The sequence below is a fragment of the Sander vitreus genome, unplaced genomic scaffold (genome assembly GCF_031162955.1).
Source record: "Sander vitreus isolate 19-12246 unplaced genomic scaffold, sanVit1 ctg214_0, whole genome shotgun sequence".
Taxonomy (NCBI): domain Eukaryota; kingdom Metazoa; phylum Chordata; class Actinopteri; order Perciformes; family Percidae; genus Sander; species Sander vitreus.
The window spans coordinates 262,501-285,000 of NW_027595406.1; the positions used below are offsets into that span (position 1 = coordinate 262,501).

Below are 22,500 nucleotides of genomic sequence, written 5' to 3' on the forward strand. Positions count from 1 at the left end.
AGACAGGCAGGTAGAGAGACAGAAATGTAGACAGGTAGACAGACAGACAGCCAGGTAGAGAAACAGGTAGAGAGACAGACAGACAGATTGTCTCTCTCTAACCTGTCTGTCTGCCTGTATGTCTCTCAGGGTCCTCCAAGTCTGGGTCCCCAGGCCTGCTGCCTATCTGTCTCTCTCTAACCTGTCTGTCTGCCTGTCTGTCTCTCAGGTTCCTCCAGGTCTGGGTCCCCAGGCCTGCTGCCTATCTGTCTCTTTCTAACCTGTCTGTCTGCCTGTCTGTCTCTCAGGTTCCTCCATTTCTGGGTCCCCAGGCCTGCTGCCTATCTGTCTCTCTCTAACCTGTCTGTCTGCCTGTCTGTCTCTCAGGTTCCTCCAGGTCTGGGTCCCCAGGCCGGCTGTATCATCCACATGTCGGTGTCTTTCAGCTATAAGTACCTAGCTCTCTTCACGGACACGGGACACATGTGGACAGGCTCCTCCCACCTGCAGGTGAGCCGTCCAATCAGCTGTTAGCTCTAACCGAGGGGGCGGGTACTGTGGATGATTGACAGGTGGTTCTGTTTCTGTAGGACAAAATGAGTGAAGTAGACACCAAGAAGACGACGCCTCCCAAACAGATGGTCTGGTACGTTTACCTGTCTGTCTGTCTGTCTGTCTGTCTGATCCTTAAAGAGTAAGATCCTTTTAGTTTAAAACATGAAACAGCCCTGAAATCACCATCACCAAACACACCAGACTCCATGTAAATAATCAGGACTTTTAGCGTGTATAGAGCCAGCATATTGTCTCCCTCTGGACCTGTCTACCTGTCTGTCTCCCCCTGGGCCTGTCTACTTGTCTGTCCACTCAACCATCTGTCTCCCTCTGGACCTGTCTACCTGTCTGTCTCCCTACCTGTCTACCTGTCCAGGTGTCGCAGGCCTAAGAGTCAGCAGCCGTCTGTGGCGTTGATGTGGGACAGACTGCTCCTGGTGGTCGGAGTCAGTCACGACACCATCCAGTATCCTTTAAACATGTTTATAACATATATATATATATATATATATATATATACATATATATACATATATATTAGATTAGTCCGTCGGGGACTCCGATCCAGGGTTAGGGTTAGTCCGGTCCGGTTTTTGGTTTCTGTCACAGTTTGAGCCCTGTGTAGGAGCCTTGACCCCTGACCCCAGGTTCCCTCTGGAGGATCCCTGCGTTCTGATTGGAGAGCTGGACGGAGTTCGGATCATCAGCTCGGCCAATCAGGAGCTTCTCCAGGAGGTTCCTTTGGTCTGTCAGGAAATCTTTAAAATCGCCTCTATGGCTCCAGGAGCGCTGCTCCTAGAGGCTCACAGGGAGTACCAGGTACTTGTCTGTCTCTCTGACCTGTCTGTCTCTCTATCTCTGTCTACTGGAGGCTCACAGGGAGTACCAGGTACCTGTCTGTCTGCCTAACTTGTCTGTCTCTATCTTTGTTTCATCCCTACCTGTCTCACTGTTGGTCTGTCTCTCTGACCTGTCTGTCTGTCTGACCTACCTGTCTGTCTCTCCTTGTTTCTTTGTGTAGAAGTCGAGTCAGAAGGCTGATGAGTACCTGAGGGAGATCAAGGAGCAAAGCATGCTGGGAGAAGCAGTCAGACAGTGTGTGGAGGCTGCAGGACACGAGTATGACTCCAATACCCAGAAATCCCTGCTCAGGGTGAGATAACGCCATTATTATTATTATTATTATTATTATTATTATATATATATTACAGTCTGTGACTCGGTCAGTTAAAACTCTTAAAACAGGAATATTTTCAAAATAAAAGTTGGAATATTTTGAGAAATAATATATTGTGTCTGTGTGTGTGTGTCTGTGTGTGTGTCTCTGTGTCTGTGTGTGTGTCTCTGTGTGTGTGTGTGTCTCTGTGTGTGTGTGTGTGTGTGTGTGTGTGTGAGAGAGGATACTGTGTGTGTGTGTGTGTGTGTGTGTCTCTGTGTGTGTGTGTGTGTGTGTGTGTGTGTGTGTGTGTGTGTGTGTGTGTGTGTGTGTGTCACCAGGCTGCGTCCTTTGGAAAGTGTTTCCTGACTGACTTCAGTCCCGAAGCGTTTGTGTCGACCTGCAGAGAACTCAGAGTCCTGAACGCTGTCAGAGAGAGAGGAGTCGGACTCCCACTCACACACACACAGTATCCTCACACACACACACACACACACACACACACACACACACACACACACACACAGACACACACACACACAGACACACACACACACAGAGACACACACACACAGAGACACACACACACACACACACACACACACACACACACACACACACACACACACACACACACACACACACAGACACACACACACACACACACACACAGTATCCTCTCAGAGACACACACACACGGACACACACACAGAGACACACACACACAGAGACACACACACACACAGAGACACACACACACACACACACACACACACACACACACACACACACACACACTGCTGATGGTTCAGACATTATGACTGATAATATAAATCGTACTTCAGGAACCTCACTGTTGAGCTCTATGAGTCATTCATGTTCTTACCACCAACCAATCAGCTGTAAGATCAGTTCATACCACCAACCAATCAGCTGTAAGATCAGTTCTTACCACCAACCAATCAGCTGTAAGATCAGCTCCTTGACCTCTTACCTCAGATTCAAACAGATGACCCTACAGGTTCTCATCGACAGGTCAGTCAGCCGACCTGTCTCTCTCTCTACCTCTCTGTCTCTCTACCTGTCTCTCTCTCTACCTCCTTTTCTCTCTACCTCCCTTTCTCTCTACCGGTCTGTCTCTCTACCTCTCTGTCTCTCTACCTCTCTGTCTCTCTACCTCTCTGTCTCTACCTGCCTCTCTCTCTACCGGTCTGTCTCTCTACCTCTCTGTCTCTCTCTACCTGCCTGCCTCTCTCTACTTGTCTGTCTCTCTACCTCTCTGTCTATCTACTTGTCTGTCTCTCTACCTCTCTGTCTATCTACTTGTCTGTCTCTCTACTTGTCTGTCTCTCTACTTGTCTGTCTCTCTACCTCTCTGTCTCTCTACCTGTCTCTCTACCTGTCTGTCTCTCTACCTGTCTCTCTACCTCTCTGTCTCTCTACCTGTTTCTCTACCTGTCTCTCTACCTGTCTGTCTTTCTACCTGTCTTTCTCTCTACCTGTCTGTATTTTTCTTCCATAAAGATTACTGCTGTGATCAGCGTATTGAAGATACTTTAGCCAAATTCTGGTGGAGATATATGTTGACTTGTGAGTCTGTCGCTCTCTCTCTACCTGTCTGTCTCTCTCTACCTGCCTGCCTCTCTCTAACTGTCTGTCTCTCAGGTTGGTGTATCGACAGTTTTATCCGTTAGCGATAGAAGTCTGTCGGTACCTGAAGATCCCAGACTATCAGGGAGTCAGCAGAGTCCTCAAACACTGGGCTTCCTGCAAGGTAACCTGTCTCACCTCTCTCATACCTGTCTCACCTCTCTCTCTTACTTGTCTCACCTCTCTTTCCTCTCTCTCTCCTCCCTCTCTTACCTGTCTCACATCTCTGTTCTGTCTCACCTGTCTGTCCTGTCTCACCTGTCTGTCCTGTCTCTCCCTCCTGTCTCTACAAGGTAACCTGTCTCACATCTCTCTCCTGTCTCTGTTCAGTCTGCTTCAAGTCTTCACATGACCAGAGACACTTTGTCCCACCTTAATGTGAGCCCTCACGTATCTACCGACTGTTTTTTAACATACGTTAATAGATGTATACATATGTGTGTAAGACCCGCCCCCAGAGCCAGATAAACCAATCAGGCTTCTCTCTGCGCCGTGCTGTGTCCAGTGACGTGGCTCGTTCTTATAACTGTGTGATGTGTTTGTGGGCGTGTCCAGGTGCAGCAGAAGGACCTATCGGACGAGGCCATCGCCCGAGCCGTGTGTGTGAAGGTGGGAGACTCGCCCGGCGTTTCCTACTCGCACATCGCCGCTAAAGCTTACGAATGTGGACGCACCGAGCTCGCCATCAAGGTAACTAACGCACACAGACTGAGACACATCCTGTTCTACACATCATATATAATATAAATATCATCTGTGTCTCCTCTGTCAGCTGTTTTTCAGAATAAGAGCATGTAAACATGGTTGTGTGTGTGTGTGTGTGTGTGTGTGTGTGTGTGTGTCCTCTGTCAGCTGTTGGACTTTGAGGCTCGGTCCGGCGAGCAGGTTCCTCTGCTGCTGAAGATGAAGAGGAGTCAGCTGGCGCTCAGCAAAGCTGTGGAGAGTGGAGACACAGACCTCGGTCAGTCTGCTACACACACACACACACACACACACACACACACACACACACACACACACACACACACACACACACACACACACACACACACACACACACACACACACACACACACACACAGAGACACACACACACACACAGAGACACACACACACACACACACACACACACACAGACACACACACACACACACACACACACACACACACACAGACACACACACACACAGAGACACACACAGAGACACACACACACACACACACAGAGACACACACAGAGACACACACACAGAGACACACACACAGAGACACACACACAGAGACACACACGCACACAGAGACACACACACACACAGAGACACACACACAGACACACACACACACACAGAGACACAGACACACACACAGAGACACACACACACACAGACACACACACACACACACACAGACACACACACACACACACACAGACACAGACACACACACACACACACACAGACAGACACACACACACACACACACACAGAGACACACACACATATTTATATATATATATATACAGTATTAATGTAGAGGGTTGAGAGTGTTTCCTGTTATCCTGGTTAGTGTTGAGAGTGTTTCCTGTTTCCTGTTATCCTGGTTAGTGTTTCCTGTTTCCTGTTATCCTGGTTAGTGTTTCCTGTTTCCTGTTATCCTGGTTAGTGTTGAGTGTTTCCTGTTATCCTGGTTAGTGTTTCCTGTTTCCTGTTATCCTGGCTAGTGTTGAGTGTTTCCTGTTATCCTGGTTAGTGTTGAGTGTTTCCTGTTATCCTGGTTAGTGTTGAGAGTGTTTCCTGTTTCCTGTTATCCTGGTTAGTGTTGAGTGTTTCCTGTTATCCTGGTTAGTGTTGAGAGTGTTTCCTGTTTCCTGTTATCCTGGCTAGTGTTGAGTGTTTCCTGTCATCCTGGCTAGTGTTGACAGTGTTTCCTGTTTCCTGTTATCCTGGTTAGTGTTGAGTGTTTCCTGTTATCCTGGCTAGTGTTGAGAGTGTTTCCTGTTATCCTGGTTAGTGTACACCGTGGTGACCTATCTGAAGAGTGAGATGAACAGAGGAGATTTCTTCATGACTCTGAGGAACCAGCCGGTCGCTCTCAGCCTCTACAGACAGGTAGGTCTTCATCATCTTCATCCTCCTCTTCCTCTACAGACAGGTAGGTCTTCATCCTCCTCTTCCTCTACAGACAGGTAGGTCTTCATCATCTTCATCCTCCTCTTCCTCTACAGACAGGTAGGTCTTCATCATCCTTCCTTGTGTATGTATGTATGTTCTGTGAGAATGTGTTGATAAAGTTGTTTGTATCATGTTGTAGTTCTGTGTTTGTATTTGTAGTTCTGTAAGCTGCAGGAACAGGAAACTCTGAAGGATCTCTATAACCAAGACGACGACCACCAGGAACTGGCCAATTACCACGTTACAGCCAGCTACAGGGAGAAGGTAATCTATTACCCTAGTAATCTATTACCCTAGTTACTCTACCACGTTACAGCCAGCTACAGGGAGAAGGTAATCTATTACTCTAGTAATCTATTACCCTAGTAATCTATTACCCTAGTAATCTATTACCCTAGTTACTCTACCACGTTACAGCCAGCTACAGGGAGAAGTCTTTCTGTCTGTCTCTCGCTCTCTAACCTGTGTGCCTGTCTGTCTCTCTAACCTGTCTGCCTGTCTGTCTCTCTAACCTGTCTGTCTCTCTAACATGTCTGTCTAACCTGTCTCTCTGTCTGTCTGCAAAGGTTAGAGAGCTGTCTGTCTAACCTGTCTGTCTCTCGCTCTCTAACCTGTCTGCCTGTCTGTCTCTCTAACCTGTCTGTCTCTCTAACATGTCTGTCTAACCTGTCTCTCTGTCTGTCTGCAAAGGTTAGAGAGCTGTCTGTCTAACATGTCTGTCTCTCTACCTGTCTGTCTGCAGAGGTTAGAAAGCCGTCTGTCTCTCCTCCAGACTGCTGTTGATGAATACAACAAGGCCAAGAACGAGTTCTCTGCAAAGGTCAGACCCTATTATTATTATTATTATTATTATTATTATTATTATTGTTATTATATTATTGTTATTATATATTGTTATTATTATTATTGTTATTATTATTATTGTTATTATATTATTTAATTATTATTATTATTATTGTTGTTGTTGTTATATTATTGTTATTATTGTTGTTATTATTATTGTTATATTATTTAATTATTATTATTATTGTTATTATTATTATTATTATTATTATTATATTATTTAATTATTATTATTATTATTATTTTTATTATTATTATTATTATTATTATTATTATATAATGCAGCCCTTAATAAAATGTGGAGATATGCTGGCTCTATACACGCTAAAAGTCCTGATTATTTACATGGAGTCTGGTGGTTTGGTGATGGAGATTACGTTAAACTAAAAGGGTCTTTCTTTAATTTAAATGTTGTCTTCAGGCTACGGAGGAAGAGATGCGTCTCCTTCGTTTCCAACGCAAACTGGACGACGAAAAGGGGGCGGGGCTTCTGGGACTGTCTCTGCAGGTAAAGGGGGCGGGGCTTTAGTATTAGAAGATGTTAAAAGTCTCGTATAATGTTTTATTTGGATACTACATCCTGGGTTGTGATGTCACTTCCTGTGTGTGTGCAGGCGACCATGGAGGCTCTGCTGGCATTGGGACTCCACAAACAGGCGGAGCAGCTGTACCGAGACTTTAGAGTCCCTGACAAGAGGTCTGTCTGTCTCTCTACCTGTCTGTCTCTCTACCTGTCTGTCTGCAGGTTTTGGTGGCTGAAGCTGAAGTCTCTGTAACCCGTCTGTCTCTCTACCTGTCTCTCTACCTGTCTGTCTGCAGGTTTTGGTGGCTGAAGCTGAAGTCTCTGGCGGAGAAAGAGGAGTGGGAGGAGTTAGAGAAGTTCTCAAAGAGCAAGAAGTCTCCCATTGGCTACCTGGTGAGAGGAAGCCCCACCCCTTTTATATTTTAGACTGAACTCTCCAACTTCAACCAGAAAACCCCAAAACCTTAAAGAAGGTGTCTTATATTCTGCTGACTACGTTTCCCATGATTCAGAGCGGTCTCTGTATTATACTCTGCTGACTACGTTTCCCATGATTCAGAGCGGTCTCTGTATTATATTCTGCTGACTACGTTTCCCATGATTCTCTGTTTCAGGCATTTGTCGAGGTTTGCATGAAGAGCAACAACAAGCACGAAGCCAAGAAGTACGTTTCCAAGGTTACGCCGGAGCAGAGGGTCAAAGCCCACCTGGCCATCGGGTGAGTGACATCATCACTGTGACATCATCACGCCGCCCAGAGACGCCACCTAACTTTGACAGCGTTTTCAAAGCTTTATCGACACTATTTCCTCCGTTATTTCTGGCGCTTTCTCAACGGCGTTTTTGGCGATTTTTTTTTCGGAGCGTGGACGCTAACTCTTCTTCTTCTCTCCGTAGGGACCTGGAGGGCGCAGCGGACGCCGCCATCGAGCGTAAGAGCGACTCTGAGCTGGCCGCCGTGCTCTCCCGATGCCCCGCCTCCGACCGCCAGCTGCTCGACCGCCTCAACCGCGCCGCCGCTGCCTCTGCCAAAAAGTGATCCCATCCACAGAAACAGCAGAAGGTCCTCTGCCAAAAAGTGATCCCATCCACAGAAACAGCAGAAGGTCCTCTGCCAGAAAGTGATCCCATCCACAGAAACAGCAGAAGGTCCTCTGCCAAAAAGTGATCCCATCCACAGAAACAGCAGAAGGTCCTCTGCCAGAAAGTGATCCCATCCACAGAAACAGCAGAAGGTCCTCTGCCAGAAAGTGATCCTTAGATGATGTATATAGTAATTTTATTGAGATATTAATTGTTACTTTGAACATGTTTTCTTCTTCGGTGGTCCCCCCCTGCTTCCTCCCCCCCCCCCCCCCTGTGTATCAGAACTGTAAACACTTCCTGTTGTTGCTGCTTCACAATAAAAGCCTTTCAACAGAGAACCAGACGCACGTTTTATTTTGAAAGAGCTACAGGAAATGAAATGTTGGGATGACCTGTTACTGAGATTTTAATTGTTCAATATGTTGAACGGAGGTTCAGTTGAAAACATATGAGTCTGTATTGCATCTATAACAGGACAGACGGTGTGCTTTAGAGAAGAGAGCTGACAGAGCGGTGCGAGGGAGGCTGACCTCAAGCTGTTGATCCCAGCTGCATATCCTGTTTGGCAGGTGGTGTGCTTCCTGTAAGCTTTTGGTGTATTGCCGAGCTGCGTCTATGAGGGGAGGGAGATGAACTGTGTATGAAAGAGAAGCTTTGCAAGTCAAAGGACCTCTTTTTTTGGGGCAGGCCCAGACTCCTCGTGCTCACAGCACAGAGGGTCAGGCCAGGAGGGGTCGGGGAGGGGACGCTCGTCCAGCCTATCCCGTACGGAGTATGGCACTTAGGGACAGAATAGAGTATCTCGTGCCTTCGGGCAGCGGGACTTAGAAGATGTATTAACCCTCTCAGCAGTTCTCAGTTCAGTGAAACTGGTAAACTATGTCTGGTGGTTGTTTTTGTCGTTCAGCAGCAGTTTACTAGTGAAATAAGTTGTTGTTGTTCTACATTATTATTAATCATGTAATGTTGACCATATGGCCTTAGCAATAAACAAGCCGTTCTTTAATGTCACCGACTGTTGTTTATACCTTTTTATTCTTTTCTTTTTTACTTTCTTAAAAAGTCTCGGTTCAGGCACCGTTAATTATGTATGCGATTAATTTAGATTAATTAATCACAGAGTATGTAATTAATTAGATTACATTTTTTAATCGATTGACAGCTCTTTTTATATATATATATATATATATATATATATATATATATTTATATTATTCTAAATATCATATTATTATGTCATCACAGTGAGGAGGGTTGTTAAACACCAAAATCTTTCCAGAATTTCTGAGTTGTTCCAACTTCAGCAGGGGTTCCCGTGCCTTTTCCAACCGTTTTTCCTATTGTTCCCACAGCCCCTGAACGCTGCATCAGCTGGATGCTGCGTTCAGGGAGCGGAGCCTTCAGCTGGAGCGAAGTAGGACAACACACCTGTTGGAGCCGTTTACAACTTCTACAACTTTAAATAAGATTCCACAGCAGGTAGGTTTTAACTTAACTCTGTCTTCTAATTACCAAATATGTACTTTTACACAGAGTACACGTTACTGCGTGTGTTTAAAGTACCTGAAAGTTTAGAGACGGAGATAACCGGACTCCATTCAAATATCAGTCACTTTAAAGCTTGTTGATTACGGAAGTCCGCTGCGACGGACATGTGAGCTAGGCTACTGTTAGCTCCATGCTGTGTGTCTAAAACCCGTGTTTTAATGAAGAAGAAGTACTGCTGTGTGATTTATGTGTTAGCCGATTGTAGTAAAACATGTTTGCATTTCATAAAAAGTCTGTAGTTAGACTCCAGCACGGCTATGATGGGCCGATAAGCAAGGCAGCATCAGAAGGTGGCGGATTGTTGAAGGAATCTGGCGAGAGAAGAAAGTGTTGACTCAGCGTCTGTTAAGTTAAACTTTAACTCTAACTGTCCTTGTTTACTCCGTGAACATGAAATACTGCAGTACTATCAGGTACTATGTACTATAAGACTTATATACTGCAGTACTATCAGGTACTATGTACTATAAGACTTATATACTGCAGTACTATCAGGTACTATGTACTATAAGACTTATATACTGCAGTACTATCAGGTACTATGTACTATAAGACTTATATACTGCAGTACTATCAGGTACTATGTACTATAAGACTTATATACTGCAGTACTATCAGGTACTATGTTCTCTATAATACTGCAGTAATATCAGGTAATATGTTCTCTATAATACTGCAGTACCACAAGGTTCTGTCTGTCTGTCTCTCTAAACTGTCTGTCTCTCTAACATGTCTGTCTGTCTGTCTCTCTAACCTGTCTGTCTCTCTAACATGTCTGTCTGTCTCTCTAACATGTCTGTCTGTCTCTCTAACCTGTCTGTCTGTCTAACCTTTCTGTCTGTCTAACCTGTCTGTCTGTCTCTCTAACCTGTCTGTCTGTCTCTCTAACCTGTCTGTCTCTAACCTGTCTGTCTCTCTAACATGTCTGTCTGTCTCTAACCTGTCTGTCTCTCTAACCTGTCTGTCTGTCTCTCTAACCTGTCTGTCTGTCTGTCTCTAACCTGTCTGTCTCTCTAACCTGTCTGTTTCTCTAACCTGTCTATCTGTCTGTCTCTCTAACCTGTCTATCTGTCTCTCTAACCTGTCTGTCTCTCTAACCTGTCTGTCTCTCTAACCTGTCTGTCTGTATGTCTCCAACCTGTCTGTCTCTCTAACATGTCTGTCTGTCTGCCTGTCTGTCTCTAACCTGTCTGTCTCTCTAACCTGTCTGTCTGTCTCTCTAACCTGTCTGTCTGTCTGTCTCTAACCTGTCTGTCTCTCTAACCTGTCTGTTTCTCTAACCTGTCTATCTGTCTCTCTAACCTGTCTGTCTCTCTAACCTGTCTGTTTCTCTAACCTGTCTATCTGTCTGTCTCTCTAACCTGTCTGTCTCTCTAACCTGTCTATCTGTCTGTCTCTCTAACCTGTCTGTCTATCTGTCTCTCTAACATGTCTGTCTCTCTAACCTGTCTGTTTCTCTAACCTGTCTGTCTCTCTAACCTGTCTGTCTGTCTGTCTCCAACCTGTCTGTCTCTCTAACCTGTCTGTCTGTATGTCTCTCAACCTGTCTGTCTCTCTAACCTGTCTATCTGTCTGTCTCTCTAACCTGTCTGTCTCTCTGTCTCTCTACCTGTCTATCTGTCTGTCTCTCTAACCTGTCTGTCTCTCTAACCTGTCTATCTGTCTGTCTCTCTAACCTGTCTATCTGTCTCTCTAACCTGTCTGTCTCTCTAACCTGTCTGTCTCTCTAACCTGTCTATCTGTCTGTCTCTCTAACCTGTCTGTCTCTCTAACCTGTCTAGCTGTCTGTCTCTCTAACCTGTCTATCCGTCTGTCCCTCTAACCTGTCTGTCTCTCTAACCTGTCTAGCTATCTGTCTCTCTAACATGTCTGTCTCTCTAACCTGTCTGTCTCTCTAACCTGTCTATCCGTCTGTCCCTCTAACCTGTCTGTCTCTCTAACCTGTCTATCTATCTGTCTCTCTAACATGTCTGTCTTTCTCTAACCTGTCTGTCTCTCTAACCTGTCTGTCTGTCTGTCTCTCAACCTGTCTGTCTCTCTAACCTGTCTATCTGTCTGTCTCTCTAACCTGTCTGTCTCTCTAACCTGTCTAGCTGTCTGTCTCTCTAACCTGTCTATCTGTCTGTCTCTCTAACCTGTCTGTTTCTCTAACCTGTCTGTCTCTCTAACCTGTCTATCTGTCTGTCTCTCTAACCTGTCTGTCTCTCTAACATGTCTGTCTATCTGTCTTTCTAACCTGTCTGTCTGTCTCTCTAACCTGTCTGTTTCTCTAACCTGTCTATCTGTCTCTCTCTAACCTGTCTGTCTCTCTAACCTGTCTATCTGTCTGTCTCTCTAACCTGTCTGTCTCTCTAACCTGTCTATCTGTCTGTCTCTCTAACCTGTCTATCTGCCTCTCTAATCTGTCTATCTGTCTGTCTCTCTAACCTGTCTATCTGTTTGTCTCTCTAACCTGTCTGTTTCTCTAACCTGTCTATCTGTCTGTCTCTCTAACCTGTCTGTTTCTCTAACCTGTCTATCTGTTTGTCTCTCTAACCTGTCTGTCTCTCTAACCTGTCTAGCTGTCTGTCTCTCTAACCTGTCTGTCTCTCTAACCTGTCTGTCTCTCTAACCTGTCTGTTTCTCTAACATGTCTATCTGTCTGTCTCTCTAACCTGTCTGTCTCTCTAACCTGTCTATCTGTCTGTCTCTCTAACCTGTCTGTTTCTCTAACATGTCTGTCTATCTGTCTCTCTAACCTGTCTGTCTCTCTGACCTGTCTGTCTGTCTGTAGTAATCTCTGCAGTGCTTTAATAATATATCTGTGTGACTCCTGTTGTTGTCATGGGAACAGAGTGATGTCATCGGTGAAGGTGGAGTGTGTGGTGAAGGCGGGTGCTCTGATTGGTGAAGGGCCGGTGTGGGAGGAGTCAGAGCAGACGCTGCTGTTCGTTGACATCGCCGGACACAAAATCCACCGCTGGAGTCCAACGACCAATCAGATGCAGTCTGTGGAGACAGGTCGGCCAATCAGCATGCAGCAAACACTCGGAGTGTCTGACTAATGCTTGGTTTTTATTTAGACGCCTAAAACACTTTCAATACTTTTTTACCTGTCTGTCTTCTGCTCACTCCCTGTCTCTCTCCCTCCCTGTCTGTCTCTCTCTCTCCCTGTCTGTCTCTCACCCTGTCTCTCTCTCTCTCCCTTCCTCCTTGTCTGTTTCTCTCCCTGTCTCGCTTTTTCTGTCTCTCTCTCCGACCTGTCTGTCTCTAACCTGTCTGTCTCCCGGCCTGTCTCTCTCTCTACCTGTCTCTCTCTCTACCTGTCTATCTCTAGAGGACTCTGTGGGCTTTGTGGTTCCCCGTATGTCTGGTGGTTATGTTGCCGGTGTGGGTCGCTGCATCGTGGCTGTTGATTGGTCGACTGAGATGATGACATCACTGGTGGAGGTGGACGAGGACAAACCGACCAACCGGCTGAATGACGGGAAGGTGGACCCGGCAGGACGCCTGCTGGCAGGTCAGACCATAGACGGTCTATATAATGGACCACCAGACCCCGTTGGGTCTCTGTCTCCCGGTCCAGACCATAGACGGTATATATAATGGACCACCAGACCCCGTTGGGTCTCTGTCTCCCGGTCCAGACCATAGACGGTCTATATAATGGACCACCAGACACCGTTGGGTCTCTGTCTCCTGGTCCAGACCATAGACGGTATATATAATGGAGCAGCAGACCCCGTTGGTCAGACCCAACAGGAAACAGTCTATTGCCGTGGTAACAGTGGGTTAGGGTTGGTGAAGGTCACCTGTCTGTGTGAGTGCTGTTGCCGTGGTAACTGTGTGTGTGTCCCAGGTACGATGGGGAAGGAGGAGCGCCCCGCTGAAGTTCAGAAAGGACAAGGATCTCTGTTCTCTGTGACCTCTGACCTCACTGTTACCAGACACCTGAGACAGGTACCTGTCTGTCTGTCTGTCTAGCCCGTCTCTCTGTCTAACCTGTCTGTCTCTCAGGTGGACATCTCTAACCTGTCTCTCTAACCTGTCTGTCTCTCAGGTGGACATCTCTAACGGCTTGGACTGGTCTTTGGACCAGAAGACATTTTTCTACATCGACAGTTTATCTCTGACGGTCGACGCCTTCGACTACGACCCAACCACAGGAAACATCTGTAAGACACACCTGTCTCTCTCTCACCTGTCTCTCTCTCACCTGTATACTACGACCCAAACACAGGAAACACCTGTAAGACACACCTGTCTCTTTCTCACCTGTCTCTTTCTCACCGTTATACTACGACCCAAACACAGGTAACACCTGTACCCTCTCACCTGCATACTACAACCCAAACACAGGAAACACCTGTACACTCTCACCTGTATACTACGACCCAAACACAGGTAACACCTGTAACCCTCTTCTCACCTGTATACTACGACCCAAACACAGGTAACACCTGTAACCCTCTTCTCACCTGTATACTACGACCCAAACACAGGTAACACCTGTAACCCTCTTCTCACCTGTATACTACGACCCAAACACAGGTAACACCTGTACCCTCTCACCTGTATACTACGACCCAAACACAGGTAACACCTGTAACCCTCACCTGTATACTACGACCCAAACACAGGAAACACCTGTAACCCTCTTCTCACCTGTATACTACGACCCAAACACAGGTAACACCTGTAACCCTCTTCTCACCTGTATACTACGACCCAAACACAGGTAACACCTGTAACCCTCTTCTCACCTGTATACTACGACCCAAACACAGGTAACATCTGTACCCTCTCACCTGTATACTACGACCCAAACACAGGTAACACCTGTAACTCTCACCTGTATACTACGACCCAAACACAGGTAACACCTGTAACTCTCACCTGTATACTACAACCCAAACACAGGTAACACCTGTAACCCTCTTCTCACCTGTATACTACGACCCAAACACAGGTAACACCTGTAACTCTCACCTGTATACTACGACCCAAACACAGGAAACACCTGTACCCTCTCACCTGTATACTACGACCCAAACACAGGAAACACCTGTACTCTCTCACCTGTATACTACGACCCAAACACAGGTAACACCTGTACCCTCTCACCTGTATACTACGACCCAAACACCGGCTGCAGGAGGGGGAGGGGCTTCCTGATTGGATGTTTCTGTGTGTGTGTGTTGCCTAGGTAACCGCCGTGTGGTGTACCGGCTGCAGGAGGGGGAGGGGCTTCCTGATGGGATGACGGTGGATGCTGACAGCCGTCTCTGGGTGGCGTGTTACAATGGAGGACGAGTCATCAACATCGACCCGGCTACGGGTCAGTCCCGTACGCTAACACGCTAGCACGCTTGCACACTAACACGCTAGCATGCTAGCATGCTAACATACTACAGGTCAGTCCCACACGCTAACACGTTAGCACGCTTGCACACTAACACACTAGCATGCTAGCATGCTAACACGCTACAGGTCAGTCCCACACGCTAACATGCTAATGCTAACACGCTAACTACAACGGAGGACGAGTCATCAACATGACCCCGCTACAGGTAAGTCCCACAAGCTAACACGCTAGCACGCTAAAGCTAACATGCCAACACGCTAGGGTTACGGTTTAAAGAACCGCTCATTAAAACATTAAAGCACGGAGTCAGTAGATTTGGGTCTTCAACGTGTTGACCGCCGAGGACCCTGAAACTGAGACTGACGAGGTATTACATTAAATACGTTTTATATTAAATGTATATCTGCAGGTGTGCGTGTGCGTAGCGTGTCTCTGCCGGTGATGAAGACTACTTCCTGTTGTTTTGGGGGTCCAGGATACTCTGACCTCTACGTCACATCAGCCAGTCTGGGCCTCGACCAATCAGAGCGCAGAGAGCAGCCGCTGGCCGGACACACCTTCAGGGTGAGACTCACTCACCTGTCTTACTGCACGTTGGTCCCTACCTGTGTCTCTGCTGCTACTTAGCAAGGCTAATATTACTTAGCAAATGGCTAGCCTTAATATCTTCAGATACAAATGTAAAATGTGTCTGTCTGTGTGTGTGTGTGTGTGTGTGTGTGTGTGTGTGTGTGTGTGTGTGTGTGTGTGTGTGTGTGTGTGTGCAGGTAACAGGACTCGGGGTTAAAGGTCGTCCTTCGAAGTCGTTCTCTGGATAATTTTATCAGCCAATCACAGCTCAGATCACCCGCTGGAACTGATCAGCAGTTTGACTCAATCTGTCACAAACTCTTATGAATGAATGAATGAATATCTTGTGTGGGGGGTAAGGGTGTTATCAGTAAGTAGTTTAATGAGCTGGATAATGTAGAGCGAGCCCTAACTCTACATTATCTTTTGCTAAATAAATGGGTAATGTTAAAGAGTAAGATCCTTTTAGTTTAACATGAAACAGCCCCGAAATCACCATCATCAAACCCACCAGACTCCATGTAAATAATCAGGACTTTTATCATCGTAAAACACACTTCATTCAAAGTGGACAGAAACTAAATAAAACTACCAAAAGCCGTCTTGGTTCATCTTTCCACTGTTCCAACAATCACCACTCTGGTTTGGTTGAAATAAACCCTTAATTCACCCATTTACATGTGGAGATATGCTGGCTCTATACACGCTAAAAGTCCTGATTATTTACATGGAGTCTGGTGGAGATATGCTGGCTCTATACACACTAAAAGTCCTGATTATTTACATGGAGTCTGGTGGGTTTGGTGATGGTGATTTTGGGGCTGTGTCATGTTAAACTAAAAGGATCTTACTCTTTAACTAAAAGGTCTATCTCTGTAGGGATCCATCCCATAATGTTGTCAGACACTTAGAATAATAATCTGAGTCTGTCAGCAGCAACAACAGAACTTTTAGTGACTCTAACTGCTGCTGAACATTAGTCCTGTAGGGTAACATTACAGCTTGGTTCTGGTTTAATACTGGACCAGTTTCAGAGATTGTTGTTCATCAGACACTCAGACACACAAACATGGAGACAGAGAGTCCAGGTGGAAGAGAAACCCCTCTAAATCACACTTATTGCTGATTTTCAGGAAATATTTGTAGTTTAATATTGAAAAAGCCTAAATAAATGATGAAGTGACAGCCAATCAGAGACCAGAAGACTGTGACAGAGATGATTATTATGTAAATTTGTATAAAAATAAAATAAAACTTGAAAGACATCGGACCAGTTTGTTGAAGTTTTGCAGCTGAGGATTCTGGGTAATGTAGTGAAGCAGTCAATGTGTTTACTAAGAAATGATTTTTGACTTTTTTTTGAAGTTTTTGTCGTTTTTTTTAAAAGTTCTTGTTGATTTTTGAGAGGTTTTGCAGCTGAGAATTGTGGGTAATGTAGTAAAGCAGTCCAAACCTGGACAACAACCCAAAATAACTAAAGCCAAAAATAATCCAGCTCATTTAATGTTGAAACATCTTGTTTTATAGTTTTAAAAATCATTTTAAAATCTAACACTTAATGTTTATACAGGTATATATATATATATATATATATATATATATATATATATATATATAGACCATACAATATTATATTTTAGGTTTTACGTGTTGGTCTGTTTTGAGCGGACGCCTAGAGATGAAATCCTAAAAATGTGTTTTATTCTCACCGTGTTGAAGCATCTGAAGTCTCCTTAAAGATTTATTCAGAACGTGACGAGAGCGTCAACGAAGCCCCGACAAATACGCCAAAAAATACCACCAAAATATAAATTATAAAAATGCCCAAATTCATGTCAAAAAGGGACGTTTGTGTGGCGACGTTTGAAGGCTGTGAAGAGCTTTGACGATTGATTTCGACAGGAAGTAGACAGGGTGCGTTTTATTTCCGCACCACCGAGTGCAGAATCACCAACAACCAACAAACACCAAACAGAACCAAACGCTTCATATAGAAAATGTTTTTACACGTAGAAAACTTTGTGCTGTTTCTCTTTTTTGCCTTGTTCAGACTTTAAATGATGAAAGAAGGGGGGGGATGACATCATCACACAGACTCTGGAGGGGGGGGGAATGACATCATCACACAGACTCCGGGGGGGGGGGGGGGGCTGTAGGAACCAACGTCTTCTCACAGTCACCTTTTCTCGGCTAAACTTAACGGTCGCCGTAATATCATCAGAAATCATACGAGTTGTTCATGATGCAACTATTTTTAGAGGTGTGTCCGTGTTTTACAGGTGTGTCCATGTTTACAGGTGTGTCCATGTTTTACAGGTGTGTCCATGTTTACAGGTGTGTCCATGTTTTACAGGTGTGTCCTCATTTTACTGGTGTGTCCATGTTTTACATGTGTGTCCAGGTGTGTCCATGTTTTACAGGTGTGTCCTCATTTTACTGGTGTGTCCATGTTTTACATGTGTGTCCAGGTGTGTCCATTCTTTACAGGTGTGTCCTCATTTTACAGGTGTGTCCATGTTTTACATGTGTGTCCATGTTTTACATGTGTGTCCAGGTGTGTCCATGTTTACAGGTGTGTCCTCGTTTTACAGGTGTGTCCATGTTTTACATGTGTGTCCAGGTGTGTCCATGTTTTACAGGTGTGTCCAGGTGTGTCCATGTTTACAGGTGTTTCCTTGTTTTACAGGTGTGTCCATATTTTACAGGTGTGTCCAGGTGTGTCCATGTTTACAGGTGTTTCCTCGTTTTACTTGTTTTACAGGTGTGTCCAGGTGTGTCCATGTTTACAGGTGTTTCCTTGTTTTACAGGTGTGTCCAGGTGTGTCCATATTTTACAGGTATGTCCAGGTGTGTCCATATTTTACAGGTGTGTCCAGGTGTGTCCATGTTTTACAGGTATGTCCAGGTGTGTCCATGTTTTACAGGTGTGTCCAGGTGTGTCCATATTTTACAGGTATGTCCAGGTGTGTCCATATTTTACAGGTATGTCCAGGTGTGTCCATATTTTACAGGTATGTCCAGATGTGTCCATATTTTACAGGTATGTCCAGGTGTGTCCATGTTTTACAGGTATGTCCAGGTGTGTCCATGTTTTACAGGTGTCCATGTTTATAGGTGTGTCCATGTTTTACAACTGTGTCCAGGTGTGTCCCACTCAAAGCCTCAGCAGCAGTCTGACGTTACTTCTTCATGTTAAACATCAATAAACCCTGTATCAGGTGAGTTTATCCTGACAGTCATGTATTTTGGGGATGAGGGTGAATTTGTGTGTTTAGCGGTGTTTTGCCATTGAGAACGAGTTAGCATGAACAGAAAAAGTGTTAATTTTCATAATATGGGCACTTTAAAGTAGATTTTCTTCGTGGCTAAATGACGGATCAGATCTGTGTATAAACGGCAGTGCTCACCGATACCAACGAGGCTTTTCTGCTTCTTGTATCGTAACGTCTCTAGTTTTCATGTTTAGTCTTTGCAGACGGTGTTCATGTTGGACATGAACTGTGGATGGCGAGATCGAGATAAACTGAGCACCGTGTTGTTGTCGTGTTTCTGCTACAGCGCAGCTCGCTGCCAGGCCTCAGGCAACGCGTTTTAAAGGAGACCTGTTATGCTTTCTGCGTGTTTTCTGTCATATCCATAATGTTGCAATGGCAGAAGTTCACGTTAAAGGTGCTCTATGAGTTCCTGCAAGGTCACGTCTGTTGATGTTCCAGGTAAATACCAAACTAACCAGAGCACGCTTGCCCCCCCCATGTTCCCGTAACTGTCATGACTTACTGACTTAAACGTGCAGTATACTCGCCGCAGCCAAGCTGTAGAGTGCCGGGATCGCCGTAACTGTTTATGCTGGCGCTGGTGGTCGCGACACTAGCTGCAGTCTTCTCCTGAACAGAGGTGGCGCTAATGAGGAAAAGCTACCGACGTTGCTCTTTCTACGGACCAGAAGAAGAAGAAGGAGGTAAACAACGGCAGAACTGGCAGCAGCTTTGACCTCAATGCTTGGATCTGATTGGATGAGCTACTTGGTGAGATCAAGCCTTTCATTCACCATAAAGAGCTCATCTTAACCCAGTGAGTTTACCAGAGAGACCTGCATCACGTTGTCCTCCAGCTCCTCCATGCTTCATGTTTCTGCTTTAGAGTGGCGAACGCCAGCGAGATCTACGTCATTTTGACGTCACATTGGCGCGCGCCAGCTTGGCTGCAGCAATTGTAAAATGGCCCTAACTGTCACTAAGCCCCACCCCCTCCCCCAACCATCTTGTCTGTGATTGGCTGGAGTGGTTTGTTGTATTTTGGTGCCCATCCTGTGCCTCTAATGTTTGTTTGAGATTTACGACCCCTGTGTTGTCTCCTGAGACCGGGCTTTTTCACGGTGTGTTCAGGGACCAGGCAGCTAGCAGATCAAGGAGAGATGACTACCATTTGAGACTAAAATTAAATTGCGCTGAAACTATGCAGGAACTCATAGTGCACCTTTAAATGCGGCCAAAGCTTTAAATGAATCGTAAACGTATTTCAGAGAAATCCCTGTGAGCTTAAACTTTCAGATTTCCCACTGTCCTGAACGCTCCACTTTAACGGTTATTTTTACGCTCGGTTTCTATGTTTTTTAGGCTATTACTGCAGTGTTTACATTGTCACAAGTAGCTACATGCTAACGCCACGGAAAGCTGCGTAATCTAGGCTGCTAATATTTTTTTGTTCACATTCCTGCTAGAACATGTCTGGTTGGCTGGTTTTGGGTTTTGGGTTTTCCCGCCATGTACTCCTGCCAACAGCCTCGGCTGTGGAAACGCTGACCAATCAGAGCTTCTTAAAGAGACAGCGCTCCAACATGAGGGGATCACAGATACATTCAGACCGACTTTATGAGAAACATGAAGAGGTTTCTGGACATTGAAGCATGTAAACACGTTCTGGTAGAATCACAGAATACAGAATATAACGGGGCTCCTTAAAAACACAACACGGGAACATGTCGACCTGTTTGGAGCGTGAAGTTTCTGCATTAAAACACTAAAGTTATGTTTTGTGGATAGACATGTTGGAGACAGGTTTTTAAAGTTTCTGCCTGTGTGGCTGTGGTCGGTGCTAGCTAACATGCTAACAGGCTAACAGCAGGACTTGAGAAAGGAAGGGTCAGTTTCAGGAAGGTGATTGGTGGAGCCAGAGTCACAGATAACCAGAGTTTGGCAAAGATTCAGACACTTTAGTTTGTGAATGCTAATGCTAACGCTAACAGTGTTTCCTGTTGGTAATGTGTAAAAGGGGCCAGACTCTGCGTATCGGCGGCTCTGGTAAGGCTCGTAAATATACAGTAGAACACAATGTAGTGAAGGAAGTACAACCCTGTACAAGATCCAGAACCACAGACCCAAGGAACCCAGAACCACAGACCTCCAGAACCACAGACCTCCAGAACCAGAACCACAGACAGGACTCTGGGTCTGCTGTTAATACTTTAGAGAGTTTTTACTCCTGTAGATCGTTTGCTCTGGCCTGAATCAGCTGATGAGTTTGTAAACTCGGTTCGGTTTGGTTTCACATTGAGACAAATCCAACTGTAAAAGGCCGTCCACACCAAGAACCAGAACCAGAACTATACAGTATGCATATATATATATATATATATATATATATATATATATATATATATATATGTAGATATAGTTTATATATCAACGGAGAATGATATCGTTGGATCACTTTCAGATGGATTTGATTGATAGAGCCAATCAGAATCCGTCTGAGTTTACAACATGACATGGCAGAGAGAGACAGTGACAGCCAATCAGAGCCCTCTCTCTACAGCGCTGGGCTCCGTGTTTTCTGGCGCCCACGGACCGACGGCAGCCTTTTATGTTCATAAAGTGTGTTTAAATCCACATATATGTAGATATTACTACAGACATTTCTCTAGTCTTACGCTGTAGCTCCTGCTGTATAACTTAGGTGCGTTGTGTTTGATTACGGGCTGGTTATCGTTCAGCAGTGTAGACACCGTTATAGGTTATAGTCGTGGTTATCTATTATGGTTCTCAGTATGGACAGCCCTTTAGGCTCTGCTTTTCGGGCGTCTGTCTCCAGCTTTAGTGGCCCCTAAAATCGCCCAATTCGTGAATGGAGTTTGGTTTGAATGGAACGTACCGCAGAGGTCAGAGGTCAGAGGTGTCTGGGGACCTTCTCTGTGCACAAACTGAGCAATAAAATAACAGAAAACATCAATCATATCCATCAAAAATGTCCAAAGTGCTAATTGATCCCGACGATTAGAAGTGGGCGTGGCCAGCTGAAGAAAACTCCCGAACATGCTGACAGAGAAACTGTCTCTCTCTCCTGATCACGGCGGGGGGAATATTTGGGCCACCAGCCAGTATTAGTTTCCTCATGAAGGTGAAATACATGTAAGTGCAGGAAACCTCGGCGATGTCTCCACCTGTCCTCTTGGTATTTAAAGTCTTTTAATGTTTCTCTGTATCCAGCCGCAAACTCACTTCTCATTGGACAGCTAGAGGACAGTTTCCCCCGCCATTGGCTCGTAGTCGGTGTTAGTTTCAGGCCCTGTCTCTCTCTCTCTCTCTCTCTCTCTGATGTGTCTGTCTGATCTGTCTCTTTCTGAGATGAAATGTCTCTCTGACGTAATGTCTGTCCCCGATGTCTCTCAGTAATGCTCCTCGGAGTGGGCGGGCTCACAGAAGAAGCGAGAGCTGCGTTTGGCCGATCGGGCTGTGAAGGGGACGGTCTTCAGAGCTGCAGGTGAGAGAGAGAACCAATCAGAAAGCAGACAGGGGAGAGAGAACCAATCAGAAAGCAGACAGGGGAGAGAGAACCAATCAGAAAGCAGACAGGGGAGAGAGAACCAATCAGAAATCAGACAGGGGAGAGAGAGAACCAATCAGAAAGCAGACAGGGGAGAGAGAGAACCAATCAGGAGACAGACGGGAGACAGACAGGTGACAGGTGACAGAGAGGAGACAGACAGGTGACAGAGAGGAGACAGACAGGTGACAGAGAAGAGACAGACAGGTGACGGACAGACAGGTTACAGACAGACAGACAGGTGACAGCAGGT

General features: G+C 45.5%; 3 protein-coding genes across 3 annotated transcripts in view; 2 read left to right on the forward strand and 1 right to left on the reverse strand.

The window, feature by feature from the left end:
• vps16 (VPS16 core subunit of CORVET and HOPS complexes) overlaps positions 1–8,301 on the forward strand; it is a 10,331-nt gene extending 2,030 nt beyond the window's left edge. The window contains exons 7-24 of the mRNA XM_078244338.1: positions 367–489; positions 570–625; positions 911–1,000; positions 1,182–1,353; positions 1,556–1,687; positions 2,032–2,159; positions 2,690–2,725; positions 3,356–3,464; positions 3,896–4,030; positions 4,193–4,301; positions 5,351–5,448; positions 5,671–5,775; positions 6,254–6,331; positions 6,776–6,862; positions 6,969–7,051; positions 7,174–7,270; positions 7,492–7,595; positions 7,775–8,301. Of these exons, the coding sequence (XP_078100464.1) occupies positions 367–489; positions 570–625; positions 911–1,000; positions 1,182–1,353; positions 1,556–1,687; positions 2,032–2,159; positions 2,690–2,725; positions 3,356–3,464; positions 3,896–4,030; positions 4,193–4,301; positions 5,351–5,448; positions 5,671–5,775; positions 6,254–6,331; positions 6,776–6,862; positions 6,969–7,051; positions 7,174–7,270; positions 7,492–7,595; positions 7,775–7,916 (1,884 nt within the window). The 3' untranslated portion in view covers positions 7,917–8,301. The remainder of the gene's footprint in view (positions 1–366; positions 490–569; positions 626–910; positions 1,001–1,181; positions 1,354–1,555; positions 1,688–2,031; positions 2,160–2,689; positions 2,726–3,355; positions 3,465–3,895; positions 4,031–4,192; positions 4,302–5,350; positions 5,449–5,670; positions 5,776–6,253; positions 6,332–6,775; positions 6,863–6,968; positions 7,052–7,173; positions 7,271–7,491; positions 7,596–7,774) is intronic.
• Positions 8,302–9,337: 1,036 nt separating this feature from the next.
• Positions 9,338–16,690, forward strand: rgn (regucalcin). Its single transcript, XM_078244362.1, has 8 exons — positions 9,338–9,442; positions 12,345–12,511; positions 12,828–13,010; positions 13,350–13,450; positions 13,551–13,665; positions 14,697–14,828; positions 15,265–15,419; positions 15,623–16,690. The coding sequence occupies exons 2-8, from the start codon at positions 12,349–12,351 to the stop codon at positions 15,671–15,673; spliced, it is 900 nt and encodes a 299-aa protein (XP_078100488.1). The 5' UTR covers positions 9,338–9,442; positions 12,345–12,348; the 3' UTR covers positions 15,674–16,690.
• Positions 16,691–21,958: 5,268 nt separating this feature from the next.
• LOC144513318 (formin-like protein 2) overlaps positions 21,959–22,500 on the reverse strand; it is a 23,573-nt gene continuing 23,031 nt past the window's right edge. Inside the window, 1 exon segment of the mRNA XM_078244360.1 lies at positions 21,959–22,178. Coding sequence (XP_078100486.1) covers positions 22,090–22,178 — 89 coding nt within the window. The 3' untranslated portion in view covers positions 21,959–22,089.